Genomic DNA, 17,054 nt, shown 5'->3' on the forward strand with positions numbered 1-17,054 from the left:
GCTGGGTTCAATCCAAACGATAGGTTTGTAATATCCAGTGTTTCCCTCTCTACAGTTCCTTTCTGAAAGTCCTCAAAGTTTCTCTCCAAAAAGTGTTCTTTGTCTTGAATTGTTTTTATTTTGATTTTCTTCCCTTTGAAGTTGAAGGACAACCCTTGTGGGAATTCCCACCTGAATTGAATGTTGTTTTGTTTTAATAGGTCGACTAGGTCTTTAAATTGTGTTCTCACCTCCAAAAAGTATCTAGGGATATCTTTGAAGATCTGTATTTGGGAATTTTTGATAACCAATGCCCTCTGGAAGTGTAGGTTCAATATTTTATCTCTTTCTTCCTTGGATCTGAGAGTTATTAAACAATCCCTTGGCTTCTTACCTTGCTTTCTGCCAATCTGGAAGGCTGTAGTTATTGTAAAATCCTCTTCCTCTTCCCCCAACTCTTCACTCCAAAATTCTTGGAACTTGTCTGTAAGAAATTCCCCGAGCTTGTCCTCCTCCTCCTCAGGTACCAGTCTCAATTTCAAATTCTTGCCTTTCCTCTCCAATTCCATGAGGGCCAGGGCTTCATCATGCTCATGTACCTTCTTTGCAATAGGAACAAATTTCCCTTTGGTTTCCTCGGCCGTGGTCCTCGCGCTTTCAGCTATTTTCCTCGTCTCTGTACTTTCCTGAATTAGACGGTTTATAGAATCTGTATTAGTCGATATTATTGTCGTGTTCAAATCCAATCTTGTTGTCAATTCAGTCAGTTTCTTGGAGTTCTCTGTAGTTTGCCTAGTAAGTGATTCTAAAGATTCATTTATCCTGAGTAGAGCCTGTGTCATGGAATCCATTGATACCGTTGTTGTTCTTTCCTGTGTTGCTGTTGCTCCTGTCAAGGAGCCTCTTTTCTTTTGAGCCTGAGCCTGTTTTGCTTTGGATCTTGTTGATATTTCATCCAGTGGGCCGCTCATATCTCAAGGTCGTTGCAGTTGGAAAATCCCACTGTTTCTATCTCAATGCAGCAGTCTCTCTTTTAAGCCTCTAGAGGGAGTACATTGTATCCAGTGCGAAGACAAAGAAACAGGGAAAGAAATAGCCATACAAAGTTCCAAAAGCGAAAGTCCAAGTAAAAACCCTACTTTGTTGCAATTTAAAATGTTACAGTTTTTGTCCACTAAAGTCCCGTTATTTTATATCAGATAAATCTTACTTTGTATCCTCAGTCAAGTTTGACAGCTCACTTCAGGCGCTCACTGCTCCGGCAGCCTGGCCAGAGGTATCGGCAGTGGAAGGTTTCCCGTTCAAAACTCCTTTCTTAAGCAGATAAAATTAAGTCAAATTTCTTCCCCCCCTCTCCTGCTCGTTGGGGGGGGGAGGTCCTCTTCCGATGTCAGGTTTAACAGAGTTAAAAAGCATAAAAACGTCCCCTTTAAGCACAGCTTACTCTTTTCGTTGCTCAGTCAATCATGCAGTTCCGGGGGGCAGACTTCCTTAATTTTTGCCTCTCCCGTTTTCAGCCGAATCTTCTTAAATTTTAAAGTCCCGTTCCCTTTATTTGCTGTTCTTACTCACGGGTGTTGTTTCCAATCGGTAGTTTCAGGAAGGAATCGGCGCTCTCCGTCAATGGCGACGCGGCTTCGCTCCGTGAGCTGGGTTGCGATCCTCAGCACCGCGCTCACACCCGATGCCGCTCCGGAGCCTTTAAAAAGGCTCTTTCGCGATACCGGGGGGCGCAAAGGTGCCCACCGAATCTCCTTGTTCACAGGCTTCAGCGCCTGTGATTTTAGGGGTGCCCCGCTCGCCGTAGCGGGTCAGACCCGAACTCACGGAGCAGTCCTGCTTCGGAGCTCGAAGCAAGGACCGCCATTAACGCTGGCGCCGACCGGAAGTCTCGGAGTCCTACAGTTTTTTGACTGCTTGCTTCACAGCTGATTGGATGATGCTGTTCCTTCTAAACCAGGGATGGTCAGCTTCTTAAGCATTGGAGACTCAGACTGCCTGGGAAATCAGACTTCCTGGGCCTTGATATAGTTGTCCAAACTGCTGTCAAAAAGAGCACTCATGTAGCTTTACAATAGCCAGGGAATAGATACAAGATTTCATTTCTGTAGGGACTGCAGGAAAGCAACAACATAATATGGAATTGGGCACAGAAGTTTATTTCTCAAAAAACTCAGTTTTTATTTTTAAAAACTTTCTGCCCTTTGAAGATATGCTTGAAAATGCTTGTTAAATATCTGCTGAAAACTTGGAATCCAGAAAACAGACTGAGAGTATGGTCCATAGTTGGGTACAACGGGTCATATGTGCACTGGAAAGTTCCTTGCCGCTCCTGATCTAGCAAAGCCAAGGCAAATTATGTGAAATGAAAAATCAGTCATGAAGAGAAATTATCTAATACGCTTTCTCTTATCAGAGATTTTGTTTTTCTCAGCACAGAATTTGGGTTGCTTAGATGCGCTCTCTCTTTCTATATATATGAGAGAGACAGGAATAACACACAGCTTATGGGAAAAGAACATTCCCTTGCAGCGCTGAACTTAGTTGCTGTTTCCTCATCAGATGACAGGATCTAACAGAGATCATGTTCCCAGAAGAGAGAAATTTTAAGATACCGGTAGCCTGCCCAGCATGAGGAACTGAATGAGTATGTGCTTTATGTTGCTATCATGTGTAGAAGGAGCAGGATAGGTTAAAGGTGTCAGCTTGTGTAGATGCCTATGTTACTTCCTGTCTGCCTCTTGTAAACACGGCAGTGGAACATAGTGGTTTGGAGAACTGCAAGACTTCCATACTCTGCTGCTCTAGAAACAGGACACTTAATTATAGATGGATTTGAACTACAGTGGTACCTCAGGTTACATATGCTTCAGGTTACATACACTTCAGGTTACAGACTCCGCTAACCCAGAAATAGTGCTTCAGGTTAAGAACTTTGCTTCAGGGTAAGAACAGAAATTGTGCTCCTGCGGTGTGGCAGCAGCAGGAGGCCCCATTAGCTAAAGTGGTGCTTCAGGTTAAGAACAGTTTCAGGTTAAGAACGGACCTCCAGAATGAATTAAATACTTAACCTGAGGTACCACTGTATAGACTATGAAAAAGAGCTACATTTGGGTTACATAAGTATTAAATGAAATATATGTTGGACCCAGCAATGTTGGAACTGGGTTGCCAACAATGGGAAGTCACCACGAGGAAAACAGTTGAGGTTGCTTGGGGATGTTTATGCACACTAGTATTCCAGTCCTGATCTTGCAAGGTCTTTTGAGGTATGTAGCAGCCAATCAGAAATGGTGTTAGAACAGGGGTAGGCAACCTAAGGCTCGTGGGCTGGATTGCCAACAATGGGAAGTCACCACGAGGAAAACAGTTGAGGTTGCTTGGGGATGTTTATGCCTTCTCAATCAATCATGCCCACGGATGGTCCGGGAAGCAGCGTGTTTTTACGTGAGTAGAATGTGTCCCTTTATTTAAAATGCATCTCTGGGTTATTTGTGGGGCATAGGAATTGGTTCATTATTTTTTTCAAAATATAGTCTGGCCCACCACATGGTCTGAGGGACAGTGGACCGGCCCATGGCTGAAAAAGATTGCTGATCCCTGTGTTAGAACCAGGGAGTGAAGCAGGGAGAGTGATTGTACAGTAAACTCTAGCTATACTTTGAGAGACTGAGAGAGGTGTCTTAGCCTGTGTGACATGTGATGAACTCCAAGTCCCCGAGTTCTGTAATTCTTGGCTGGTTTTCCTTCTTCAAAGGAGCTACAAGATGTGGCAGCCAACTGGAACAAGTGTCATAGTAATTAGGGACATTGAGATCTATCTCTGGGATAGTGGGACACAGTGGTGCTGTTAGAATTTGCAGCCCTAGAATATCCATGTGTAAATGTGTTAGGCCTCTGGTTCCCAGACAATAGGCGCCAGAGACAGATCTTTCAGCCCCTCCTTGTTTTCATGTATAATGCATTACTTAGCCTTTTTGGCGTGTTGGGGAGGAAGCTGCATGTAATAGACAGCAGCATTCCAAGTCAGTGAATCAGAGAGGTTTGCTTTGGGAGAGGAATTCGAAAAAGTAGTGTGAGAATGAGAGAAAAGGACAAAGATGGAGAGGCTTCTCAGCTGTTTAAAGACCTACGAGTTTTTTTGTTGTTCACGTGTTATAAGGATTATTGACTAATAAAATAATGGCTCTTTATTATGTAATTCTTCAACAACATTGTACAACAAGAATTGTGTCTGCCTGTTCCATGTGTCTGAAGTAGAACTGCTCTCTGTATATCTTTTTGGGGTCTTCATGACATATGCTTCTTAAGAAGATCTGGGAGAATGTTTGCTTTTTGTTGCTTTCTTTCCACTAACTGCACATAGGAATAAATAATCTGTATTTGCTTTCTAAGTGCTGTCTCCCTCTTGTGTTAGCTCATGCTCATTTCACCACCCCAGGTAACTGAGCAGTTGCCTTGTGATGGGGATTCACATGGATCTCAAACAGCCATGCCTATAACGTACATTAAGGCAGGGCAAACACATCAGAAGGTGAGTGAGAAGGTCACAGTGAGAGACATAAGCCAGCAGAGAGAGGGAAGAGATGGGGAGAGGCAAGGCTAGGGAGGGCACAACGCAAGCAAATGCATATTTAGACTTCATTTAAATTGTGCATGGGCACTAAGGAGTCCTTGTGCAGCAGAGGTCAAGATGTTTTGTGTACATTGCAAAGGTGCATATGTGAGATGTACCGTATTTTTCGCACCATAGGACGCACTTTTTCCCCTCCAAAAATGAAGGGGAAATGTGTGTGCGTCCTATGGTGCGAATGCAGGCTTTCGCTGAAGCCTGGAGAGTGAGAGGGGTCGGTGCGCACCAACCCCTCATGCTCTCCAGGCTTCGCACACCTCTCCGCAAGCAGCAGGAGCCCAGCGCTGGGCTCCCGCTGCTTGCGGAGAGGTGCCTGCATGCCGAAGCCTGGGCGCGCTGAGCTCAGCGCGTCCAGGCTTCGCGGACCTCTCCGCAAGCAGCGGGAGCGTTCCCGCTGCTTGCGGAGAGGTGCCTGCATGCCGAAGCCTGGGCGCGCTGAGCTCAGCGCGCTTCGCGGACCTCTCCGCAAGCAGCGGGAGCGTTCCCGCTGCTTGCGGAGAGGTGCCTGCATGCCGAAGCCTGGGCGCGCTGAGCTCAGCGCGTCCAGGCTTCGCGGACCTCTCCGCAAGCAGCGGGAGCGTTCCCGCTGCTTGCGGAGAGGTGCCTGCATGCCGAAGCCTGGGCGCGCTGAGCTCAGCGCGTCCAGGCTTCGCGGACCTCTCCGCAAGCAGCGGGAGCGTTCCCGCTGCTTGCGGAGAGGTGCCTGCATGCCGAAGCCTGGGCGCGCTGAGCTCAGCGCGTCCAGGCTTCGCGGACCTCTCCGCAAGCAGCGGGAGCGCTCCCGCTGCTTGCGGAGAGGTGCCTGCATGCCGAAGCCTGGGCGCGCTGAGCTCAGCGCGTCCAGGCTTCGCGGACCTCTCCGCAAGCAGCGGGAGCGTTCCCGCTGCTTGCGGAGAGGTGCCTGCATGCCGAAGCCTGGGCGCGCTGAGCTCAGCGCGTCCAGGCTTCGCGGACCTCTCCGCAAGCAGCGGGAACGCTCCCGCTGCTTGCGGAGAGCTGCCTGTTTGAGGGCTGGGGTCGGGGGAAGCTCTAGCTTCCCCCGCCCCAGCCCCGCACCTGGGGGGGAAATAATTTTTTCCCCTTTATTTCCCCCCAAAAAAACTGGGTGCGCCCTATGGTCCGGTGCGCCCTATGGTGCGAAAAATACGGTAATTATAAAAGGGTCCTTTGTCTTGTTCAATCAACATGCATTTCCCCACTTTATTTTCTTACTGCTCACTCATTTCATACAATCTGGTGAATGCCAATAAATTGGATTATCTGGTAGCAGCCAGGAGGACAGAAACTTGGGGAGGAGGTGTGCATAGGAAAATCGTCCCTATAACAGAGACATTAGTGAAGAGCACACCTGGACTATTGTGTACTGTTCTTGGCACAACATTATAGGAAGGATAGTGAAAAGGTTGGGAATTATTACCCAGAAGGGCAAATAAATGGTAAAGATATTTACTGGCTGCATCTCTGAACAGATGCCAGGATAGGTTTACTATTACATTAGAAAGGGAATGTTAAGAGCCCAATTCAGTGCCTTTTGAAAGTGCTGGGAAGGCTTCCTTTGACTTGAATGGGCTATTTAAAAGCTTTAGCGGTATGGGGAGGTGTGGAACAGTAGCCCTCCCTACAAAGAACAGGAAGAGAAGCCAACCAAAGGCCACATGCAGAAGCAGAAATTTTGCCCTGTAGATGATTTCATGCAGCAGACACAGCCATGTGAAATGCCAGATGTTTACAAATATGGCAGAAGAACAGGAAAAGAATTCTAGGTGGGGAAAGTTTTCAAAAGTCTGAACCCTCCTTCAAGGCAAACCAGTCATACGCAGCGGAGCTTTGGTTTGGAACTTCTGTTTCATGCTAGGCTGCAGGACAAATGCTGGCACACGCTGTACCATAGTGATGTTCAAACATGTTGCGGGCGATCAGGATCTAACTTGAGTACATTCCTTGAGGATAGGAGAAGCAGTGATGCCAACATCTGCCACAACTTGTTGACTGCCTCCAGCTACAAATCAGAAAGAAACAAAACATTACTAAGTGTCAAGCCTTGGATTGCTATGAGATACGTTTGAAAGGAAGACAAAAGATTTTTTATTTTATTTTTTTGCAATTCTAGTTTCTGCTTGCCATTTTCTAAAGAATAGCTTACCATTGCCTTATCTTTTGAAGGGAAAATAAAAGCTCTACTAAGAGGGGGGAGAAGGAAGGAATGTGGTAAGCCTCATTTTATTGAATAGAGACGTTTTATGAGGACCCTGCATGTCTTGGCTACAATGGAGCCCTCAAGACTAAGGATTTTCAGACTGAGAAAGGGAACTAAGCTTCCAGGTTGAGTCAAATGTCTTTAATTTACTCTACAGGCACACTTTTCCATAGTGGATCTTAGCACTAAATCGTTTTATATATTTACACTTAAAGAAATGGAGCATAAGCCAGCAGTCGCTACGCATGTTTAACATCTGTTGGATCATGCCACATTTCAGAATGCTAAGGTGTCTGCAACTTTATTAATAATTGTGCAGGCCGTTTCATTCTAATGTTTCTTAGGCTTAAGCACAAGCAAAATATTATATTAGGGTGGCCTGTGCCATGCCTCTGATTCTTTCAGATCTTATTAAGCTAGGTTCATTTAGTACTTTGAAGAGGGATTAGGGTGCATTGCCTTGCCAAAGTGGCAGCTCTTTCCTTCTGGTGCTGCATTGTGGAATTTTGGGAAGATGCCCACTTCACTTTAGATGGAGAACATTTTGAGACATCCCCTTTTCTTAAAGCGCAGTAGCTGTATAGCTCAGATACCTGTTGGAAGTTGTTTTTTTCAATAGTTGAATTTCAGTCGATATCATTCTAACGGTTTTCCAAAACCAATATTCTTATAAAATTAACTTAATCACTTAAGATCTTTCTTTCTTTCAAATTCCGCATTAAACATATTAATTCATCATATTACCTATTTCAATCCTAAGCCTATCTGTTTTTTGTAAACATCTCCAATTAATTTAACTTAACATATTTAACTAAATAGTCTTTAAATTTCGTCCATTCTTCCTGGTACTCCTCCTCCTTCTGGTCACGGTCTCTTCCGGTCAGATTGGCCAGCTCCGAAAAATCCATCATTTTATTCTGCCAATACCTGTTGGAAGTTATTAATTAATTTTACTTCTCCACAAATGTTAATTTATTCATTCATCCCTAGCTGGGGACAAGGCTTAGAAGGAATAAATCCTGGTGGTTACATTCCTTCAGTTCCAGTGTTACTTAAAAAAAAAAAAGTTCATTCAGCTCTTTGATTGCATGACTCCCTTTTCTTAGCATGGGAAAGCTGTGCTATATTTCCTTTTCAAGGCAGTCATTGCCTAATTGTCCAAGTGGTTTTTTAACTTCACAGTAATAAAATACTGTGCCCATCAGGGCAAAAATTTGAATTTGAAGAGTGCTGAGATTTCTTTACTACCATCTTAAGCAAACTTACTTTGTCACCATCTTCCATCCCTTATGTTGCTGTATGTGTGAACAGTTGGTGAGAGATCTAAACTGGGGGTTAGAATTTTGAGAGGATTTTGTTGATAAGATTTTTCATTACTTATTTACTTACTCTGAGTAAATATACCCTGCCAATCAATCAAATGATTCTCAATGTGAATTACAGTACAAACAGCAGGTTGTAATAATACAAAAACAAAGCCAAAACTGTTTCTTTACACACATACAGAGAGAGAGAGAGCATAAGCAGTAGCATCAGTCCTTAGTCCTTTGGCCTATATAGCTTTGCTAGAGCATGGGACGCGGGTGGCGATATGGGTTAAACCACAGAGCCTAGGACTTGCCGATCAGAAGGTCGGCAGTTCGAATCCCTGTGACGGGGTGAGCTCCTGTTGCTCGGTCCCAGCTCCTGCCAACCTAGCAGTTCGAAAGCACGTCAAAGTGCAAGTAGATAAATAGGTACCGCTCCGGCGGGAAGGCAAACGGCATTTCCATGCACTGCTCTGGTTCACCACATGAACCACATGCTGGCCACATGACCTGGAAGCTGTACGCCGGCTCCCTTGGCCAATAAAGCGAGATGAGCACCGCAACCCCAGAGTTGGGTCCCTTTACCTTTACCTTAGAGCATAGTCTTTCTTTGGTTCTGCAGCCCCAGAGCAACAGGCAGGGAGGGAGAAGCTGCTCCTTTCTCTGCTGGATGGATGGGGCCAGGTTGGCCTTGCACTTGCTGCAGTGTTATTTCTACAAGGCTATGGATGCAGCCTCCCAGTGGCCCTTAGTTTCCAAGCAGGTAGTAGAGGCTGGAATGTGCTTCCCATTCAACTCTGCTTCCAAGGCAACGTGGATGGATTATATGGATGGAATTCTTTATCACGCTCTTCCAGTTATTCTCTCTGAGCAAGCATTTGAGCTTGCCAAATGGAACATTCCCCTCTCTTCTCTCCCCCTGTGTTTTTCTAGGGATTATTCTGCCTCCACCACGCACGTCCCCGCCAATTTGGGGGGAGAGGAGGGGGAAAGCCCCATTGTTCAAGTGGAAGTCCTTGCACAGGGCTTCTGTTGATGGGGCTCATTAGGTGAATCCTGTACATAAAAATATTTTCTAGAGAACGGATTAGCTGGATCTTTCCCGTTGTGTTTAGTGAATGTGAAGATATGAAGGAGAAAGTCCTTCTGCTAGATCAGGGGTCAGCAAGGCTTACCGGGCATAGGCCGGATCACTCCTGCGGAGATCCTCCGTGGGTCGGGCTGGCGCAGCGCAACGCCGGAAATTGCATCTGTGCGTCTGTGGAACTGGAAATCTCTTTTGCACATGCCCAGATGCCGAAAATCGCACCTGCGCAGAAGCGCCACAGACTTGCGCAGCCGCAATTTCCGGCATCTGGGCATGTACAGAAGCGATTTCCGGAGCCATGGAAGAGAGGCACTGTGCTGCGCCACGCCGGTTTAGCGCAGCGCGCGGGGACTCACCAAGCAGGTGGCTCGGTTTGGGGGCGGCTCGTGGGCTGGTTAAACAGTCTCCGTGGGCCCCTTCCGGTCCATGGGCCGCAGGTTGGGGACCCCTGTGCTAGATGGAGGAAGAAGCCACCACTGCTGTGAAATAATAGCTAAGAGTGTGAATGAAGGGTCTGAAATTTATTCTGTTCAGATCTTCTTGTTTATCAGTAGGCTAGCTGACTTCAGGCAGGCCAAAGTTTGCTCAGCTCCACCCACAACCCCAGTCTGCATTATGGCAATGATCAAGCAGGCCTAACTTACAGTTAATGTTTAAAGGGTTACTGAGTAAATGTATGCACTTGGCTTTGAATAATTGAAATGCACTCTTATTTCCTCATGAATGAGGTATAGTCACTAATAAGGCTAAAGGTGGGTTGTGGAAGTGAGGTAATACGTCAAAATGCAAAGGTGCACACCAAATTGAGCTAAACTTGCATCTAAAGCATTTAATATGTCAACCTGACTTTTGCATAATTTATTTCGTTTTAGACTGAATATGGTCTAATGGAATCACAACAGTTTCTGTAAGTGAAGCCTCTTCAATGAGAAGGTGTGACAGGCGTTGTCTAAATCAGAAATCTTTCCTTCTTCAGTCACGTGCATTATTTTTAATGAGCAGCACATGTCCTGGCATGGTCTATGATGGCTTTTAGCAATTCCCTCGTGCAGAGAAATGTATGGCTGTCTCACGCACCTGTCCATTATTATCCTTTATGAGTATGGAGGCTAGGAATTTTTCATATGTGCATGCATTACCTAATTACAGCAATTAAAAAAACAAACAAGATTATACTTGGGTGTTCACTTCATTTTACACTTCCAGCCCTGGCTCCTCTGCTGATAGATAGTAATACTCACAGAATATGAGACCTACCTTTATGTGGACTAACAAATATCACTATACCATTTGTTTTTCTTCAGTCAAAGATTAATCACACAGCATTCTAAGCACAGCATTAAACCTGCTTCTTGGGAGATTAAAACTGTTTTGGCTAATTGCCTGTCCCGAAAACGCTTGTGCATATTTACTGCTTAAAGGCAGCTTTTGAATAGCATCAGTCATGCATTGTTGCTCATGTGTTTATTGTACAATTCCTTGGATCTAGCTGTTGGCAAGCAAATGTGAGGCCAATTCATATGGCTGTATGAATTGGCCTTTATTTTTGCCTGCTTGGTAGTCATGCCCAAGTCTAGATAAGGTTATTATGTCATCATAATCACCCTGACCAGGTATCATAATCCCCTGGTTACAACTAGAGTTGTATACATTTGGTTTGAAAAATACTGTGGGGCCAGGAAGTGGAGCAGAGTATAACCTAGAGAAGTCTAGCGGTTTGGGGTAGAGAAGATGGAATCGCGAAGGTACGTTGTAGAGCATTTTCTGGGTGAATCTAGCAAGTGATTGGATTGAGTCTGACAGAATCTAGGGCAGGTATGGGGAATATGTGGCAATCCAGTTGTTGTACTCCCAAATCCCTCCGCCGCCCCCCCCCCAGCATGGCCAGTGTTCAAGGATTACAGGAATATTATACAACAGCATCTAGAGGGCCACAGGTTCCCCAAATCCAATCTTGAGTTTACTCGCTTTTCAAGAATTAATTAACAGTGACCTGCAGCAGCATAATTTTACTTTTAAGGCGGTTTGTTATACCCCTTAAACCCTCCATTTAAGCAATTAAGACATACTTTGTGGGGTGCATTGTTTTGAAGTGCTGCTTCTGAATATTCTGGACTATATGCCTGCAAATCTGTGATGGTGAAACTTTAGTTCAGAGCTTTCTAAACTTTTCATGTTGGTGTTGCACTTTTTAGACATGCATCACTTTGCAAAATGGTAATTCAGTTTTACTAGCAAACCGGAGGCTAAACTAACCCCTTATAATATATATGGACACACGTTGCGTGACACACCTACACACCACAGCCAACACAATAACATGTCGTGACTCACAGTTTGGAAAGCTCTGCTTTAATGGAAGTTATAAGAAGATAAGAGGAGACATAGCAGCACCATTCTGCTTCCTACAGTGGCCAACAAAACACACCTAGGAAGGTCAGAGCATAGCTTGAAGACAATAACCTCTGTTGCTCACCAGCAACTGGTTTTCTGTAGCCCACTGCCTAAGAACTTGGGAGTTCCATATTGCCATCATGGCTAGCATCTCATTCAAAAACCATCTAAGCTTGTGGCCAGTACCACGTATTGGTTATTATTTCTATATGGTTGTATGAATTATCCCCCCCTTTTGGTCTGATGATTGTCACGTCCAAGCATCCACCAAGTGTGAGATGAGGTCATAATCACCCTGCCCAGATACCATAACCCCATAGGCACAACTAGGGTTGTTAACCAAAAAATAGTTTGATAGCAGCAGGTGGAACCAGGGCAGAACCTGAAGAGGTTTAGCTTTGAGGTAGATACAGAATGGAATCAGTAAGGTAAAGTGTACAGCCAAAGGGCATTGTCTGGGTGGAATCACTGTCTGGTTATGAGGTTGATGGTTTTTTCTAGCAGCTAGTACAGGTTACCTGGTAGAAAATAATGGTCAGAGCAATAAAATACCAGCTGGTTTGCAAACCCAGTCGCAACCCTAATTTAAACAGGTTGGGATGCTTGAGAATATTCTGGGGTTATATGCCAGCAAATCTGTGATGGTCAAACTCTGTAAACATCCCCAGCTTTTTTCTGCTGTGGTTGTCCTGTGTTTGCTGTGAATTTGTCCTTAGATTTGTGATCCAGCAGTTAATCTGTTGTAATTATCCCTTATTTTTTATGTGAATTTGGGTTTGTATATGCACAGAACATGTACCTTTCTTTCTGAACAACTCCCTCTTACAGTGCTTTATTGTAAATGGCTTATTAAATTTGAGGGAGTTTAGAAGTAGCACCCAGGTTTGGGAGAAGCTGCACTTCAGGGTGGGGGAATGAAAAACATGAGAATTTCCTAGCGTGGTTTGCACATCATAATAAGTCAAAGCACAGTTTACCGGAACTGTACAAAAATAGGTTACTCCTGGAGAAGAACTTGCAGTTGCATTGCTTTTCCTTTTAGCTTGGTGTAGCACAGCAGCTGAGGCATGTTTTCCGATCCCAGACAAGAGTTAAGCTTTTCTCTTCCTTAACCACAAGACCAGAAGGAACATGTTATATATTTATAGAAACAGGGCCTTAAGTTTGCTTGCTTATGTGCATAAGAAATTTTGTGCATCCTTTGTACAGCAACCTCTAGCTTGGTTCTGCCGCAAGACCATGGTTTTATTTTATTCTTAGATGTGTTGCAGTTTTTACAGCCTTTCCCCCCTCCTTTGTAGCACATTCTAAGCAAAATCTTGTAAGAACAAAATATATTTAGGCAGCACCACTGATTTGTGCAGCTCTGTTCTCTGGTGTCTGTCTTAAAGTTGCATTATATCCTCTGTTTTTGTCCCTGGATCTTCTATAGCTCATGCATACAAACTTCTGTGCATTGAAATGTTGTTGGCCAGTTTCATTTCCATCCCCTTCTGCTCCATTAGATTCCACTACGGAAGGCCCCCCAAACGTCAGGGGTGGCTTTATGGAGTGGGGAGAACAAGGGTGATTATGGAAAGCAGCCTAAAAAATCTCGCAGAATATCTGAAAGAGTTTTCTGTGCTGCCCATCATAATTAAATTAATTAACACATTATCTCCATATTGTTTAGAGGTCTGACAGAAGAAGGTCCTTTTCAGAAGTAAAAAGGAAAGAAAACACATCATGTATTTGGAAAGTGAGCGGTTTATTTTGGGTGTGGCGCATGTAGTGCTGGGATTTTTTCAAGTGAATTATTCTCTCTCTTTCTGAGTTATTTGTGTGTTTCCTTCGGTGGCAAATACCCAGCTTCTCTGAAATCCCTGCCATAGAATGACTCACAGTGTTATGACTAAAGGCTGGGTCATTTATCCCTTGAGGCACACTGTTGAGTATAATATTCCTATTGTATGCATGATGTCACAATTTGAAAGATTTTAGAATTTGCACAAGGTAGCATTTTTCTGTAAACGTTGAATATGGGGATATATATACATACACATACGTCACTCAGGCTTGGTGCAGACATAGTGCCAGTGATAGCTTGGTTTCAATCTCTTGTTTAAGAACTATGTTAAAAGCTGGTTGGGAAAGCATTTTTGAGAATTGCTTTAACCAACTTTTACTGAGAGTGGTTACCTCTGGTATACATGCAATGCTGCACCATGAGTAAGAAATATTAGTTTGAAATCTGTGACAAGTACTTAACGGTACCTTTGCAGTTAATAGGATTATTTTGTTGTGAAGAAAATCCAATCTTGCCCCCTCTTGGATGAAAACTTTCTTAGCTGCCCGTTTTCAGCCAGATAATCGTTGCTTCTGTTTTGTTGTTTTTTCTTTTCCCATGAACAGGCAAGGCTTGCATAACAACTTGCCCTTTCTTGTCCTGACAAGTCAGCAGCTGAGCAGGCATCATTTTGTGTTTTTCATCTCACGTTTTGCTTCATTACTATCGGCATGTGTGAAATGTCGTGGATATCAGCAAAATGAAAACAGCAGACATATGCTTTCAGTTATAAATGTTGTTGTTTTTCCAATTCACTTAGTATATGCTATGATGTGAAATCCTCCTTAATCTTTCCTCTGCATTACTGTGACATAAAATATTAGTGCTTTTCAAGTTCACTCTTCTAACAATTCTTTGTAGTTCTTTATGTGCATATTAAATCTGTAGAAAATGTTACTGTTTTTCCTTTTCAGTTGAAAGAATTAATTTCACTTTAGACAATAACTTTAGACTGAAGTCATGGGGAATAGCTTATCGATATTAAAGTCCTGAGTTTTTGTTGCATCTTTTGCTTAAAATCCCTCTTCTGTTTTAAGGAATTGGAATAGGTCTTCTACACAAAGGGAAACTTGCCAAAACGTGAACCCAAAATTGGGGAGCGAAATAAATTCAGGTTTACTCTGTGAATGATTTCAATGGTCCCTAGAATTTGTACCGTATCTCATTAATTCTGTCAGCAGGGAAATGAATAAGTCCTTTTGTCCCCTGTTGTTCCCTGAAATTTCCACTGTTTACTTACCTCTTTTTATGGTCACTTCTCTTTCTTAACATCAACTCCTTTATTTTGCCGCTTAAAAAGTAATTGTATATAATATCATCTACACTGATGCACCATCTCTTAGGTAATGATTGAATTATGGGTCACATTTTCATTCAGATAGAGTACTGCATCTACTTCTGCTTTGCAGGGTCTACTAGGTGCTCACTGGAGACACTATACATCCTTAGGTTTTTCTTAATTTCCTGGCTGCTGCTGCTATGCTACTTATACCACTGGGGATGGGCTTTGCTGAGTCAGTCTAGCCAGACACCAGCCTTTAAAGAATTTAAAGCCTTATAGTGCTATTGATGGAATAACTGATTGAGAGGTGGTATTAATGGACCTTGTCAAAATTGAGAGATGCAGACAGTATGTGGACCTCTAGAAGAGATGTTCCTCTAATCGTGAATGTTAAAAAGAGACTGTGTGAAGACCAGATAATGTAAGATCTAAGGAATAATTTAACTTTTGGTCCAGCGTTATACAGACCTCGTGGAAGTAAGCTGCTGGACTAGATGGGTCATTGGCATGATCCAGCAGCCTTCTCTTATGTTATTATTAAGCTGAATATTGAAACGGGTTGCATCCCAGGTATGGAAGAAAAACCCCTCTTCTAACTCAACGAAAGAGTCATATCCTTCATAAATGCATCCATTGAAATTAATGAAGATCTTACCTACCACAATATTTTCCAAAATCAAACTTAAATGATTGTTTTTGTCTTGCAGGCCGGACCTGATAGACATGAATACCGTTGCTGTTCAAAGCAACCTTGCAAATTTAGAGCATGCTTTTTTTGTAGCAGAAAAACTTGGTGTTGCCAGACTTCTGGACCCCGAAGGTGAGTTAGTGAATGGGATCCTTAGTAGATCGTAGCATCAGACTGCATTGGAATTGTAACACTCTAATGTATGTATGGTAGACATTAGCTGTGTCATGTCTTTTTTTTAGATGTTGATGTCTCCTCGCCTGATGAGAAGTCAGTAATCACTTATGTGTCATCACTTTATGATGCATTTCCCAAAGTACCAGAAGGTGGTGAAGGCATCAGTGCACATGTAAGCAAGATATTAGCAATTATAAACTATGTTAACATACAAAACAAGCTTGTCATGGAGAAGGGTTAATTTCACTGGCAATTGAAAAGAAAAGAGGATATTATCTGATTGTTGGGATTTGGACATTCGAATCTGGCTTGGTAGTATGTGAGTAGTCTGCAGCTGATTTTACAATTGTGTCACCTTTTGTCGGTCATGTGCCTCCATCAGAAATCTGACCACCACATTCTGCACCAGCTGGAGCTCCAAAACCAGGCTCAAGGGAAGCCCTACATAGACTTCATTGCAATCGCGCCCTGAGGTTACCAAGTACATAGACTACAGTGGTCAAACTATCCCAGGCTAGGAACCGCCATAACTGGTTGATGTGATAAAGCTAAGGTGTTGCAGTGGGTCAGTGTATCCAGCTGTTAAACCACCGGTTGGTGGTTTGAGCCTACCCAGGGACAGCTGTGGGCCGGATTCCTGTATCGCAAGGAGTTGGAATAGCTGACCTTTTCATTCTATGGTAAAAGGCACACCTAGTCACATGGGACACTTGTGTTTCTAGTGATAGAGATCTATCTAGGAGTACCTATTCACTTTCTCCTTTAGAGGGAGTGTGACTCTGTCCAGAACGAGCATGTTGTCCCATCTCTTAGACATGAGACCTACACACCCAAAGCACAGTTTATTGACCCCATAACATAGGTGCCAGCTCATAATACATGGTTGGTAGGGGCATGAAATGAATAGAAGCAAAGGAGAAATTATGGCTGGGCCTAAACATCGTATTCAGTGCAGCGATGGGAAGGAGATGGATATACAGATAAGGGAGATATGAAGAACTGGGGGTTGTGGGACGAAGAGCTAAAGAAGCATATGGCTGATGTAGAATCTGAATACTAAGAGTTGCATAGAAAGTGGATTGCGCTAGTTTTGAATTGTGGGCTTCTTCCATCACTGCAGCATTATGACCAGGGAACTCAGTAGGAGCACGAAGGGCCAAGAGAGAGAGATGGCTATAGGACTCACTATCCTATTCTGAGTTGGCGTAGCGGCCCGTCAGATCTGTTGCTGTAGGCTTCCAGTGCTACAAAATGCTTTGATAGAACTTTATTCCTACTTACTTGCTAGGATGTTGAAGTCAAGTGGGTTGAATACCAGAATATGGTGAACTACCTCATCCAGTGGATCAGGCACCATGCCACGATGATGACTGACAGAGCGTTTCCAAACAATCCTGTGGAACTCAAGGTAATGTTTACATTACCAAGATACAGAATAAAGTGCATTCTGTATTAATTCTTTTAGAGGGATCACCTACCTATTTA

The 17,054-nt window shown here is 43.7% G+C and overlaps 1 protein-coding gene across 24 annotated transcripts in view; it reads left to right on the plus strand.

Moving 5' to 3' along the window:
- LOC309366917 (dystonin-like) overlaps positions 1-17,054 on the plus strand; it is a 301,144-nt gene that overhangs the window by 112,194 nt on the left and 171,896 nt on the right. For 23 of the 24 annotated variants that reach the window (XM_081905876.1, XM_081905879.1, XM_081905865.1 and 20 more), the window contains 3 exons: positions 15,412-15,524; positions 15,635-15,741; positions 16,858-16,977. In XM_081905876.1, the coding sequence (XP_081762002.1) occupies positions 15,412-15,524; positions 15,635-15,741; positions 16,858-16,977 (340 nt within the window). Of the gene's footprint in view, positions 1-10,919; positions 10,949-15,411; positions 15,525-15,634; positions 15,742-16,857; positions 16,978-17,054 lie in introns of those variants that run through there. The other variant, XM_081905866.1, reaches the window with a different exon arrangement.

This window comes from Podarcis melisellensis, assembly GCF_964234715.1.
Source record: "Podarcis melisellensis genome assembly, chromosome: 3".
Taxonomy (NCBI): domain Eukaryota; kingdom Metazoa; phylum Chordata; class Lepidosauria; order Squamata; family Lacertidae; genus Podarcis; species Podarcis melisellensis.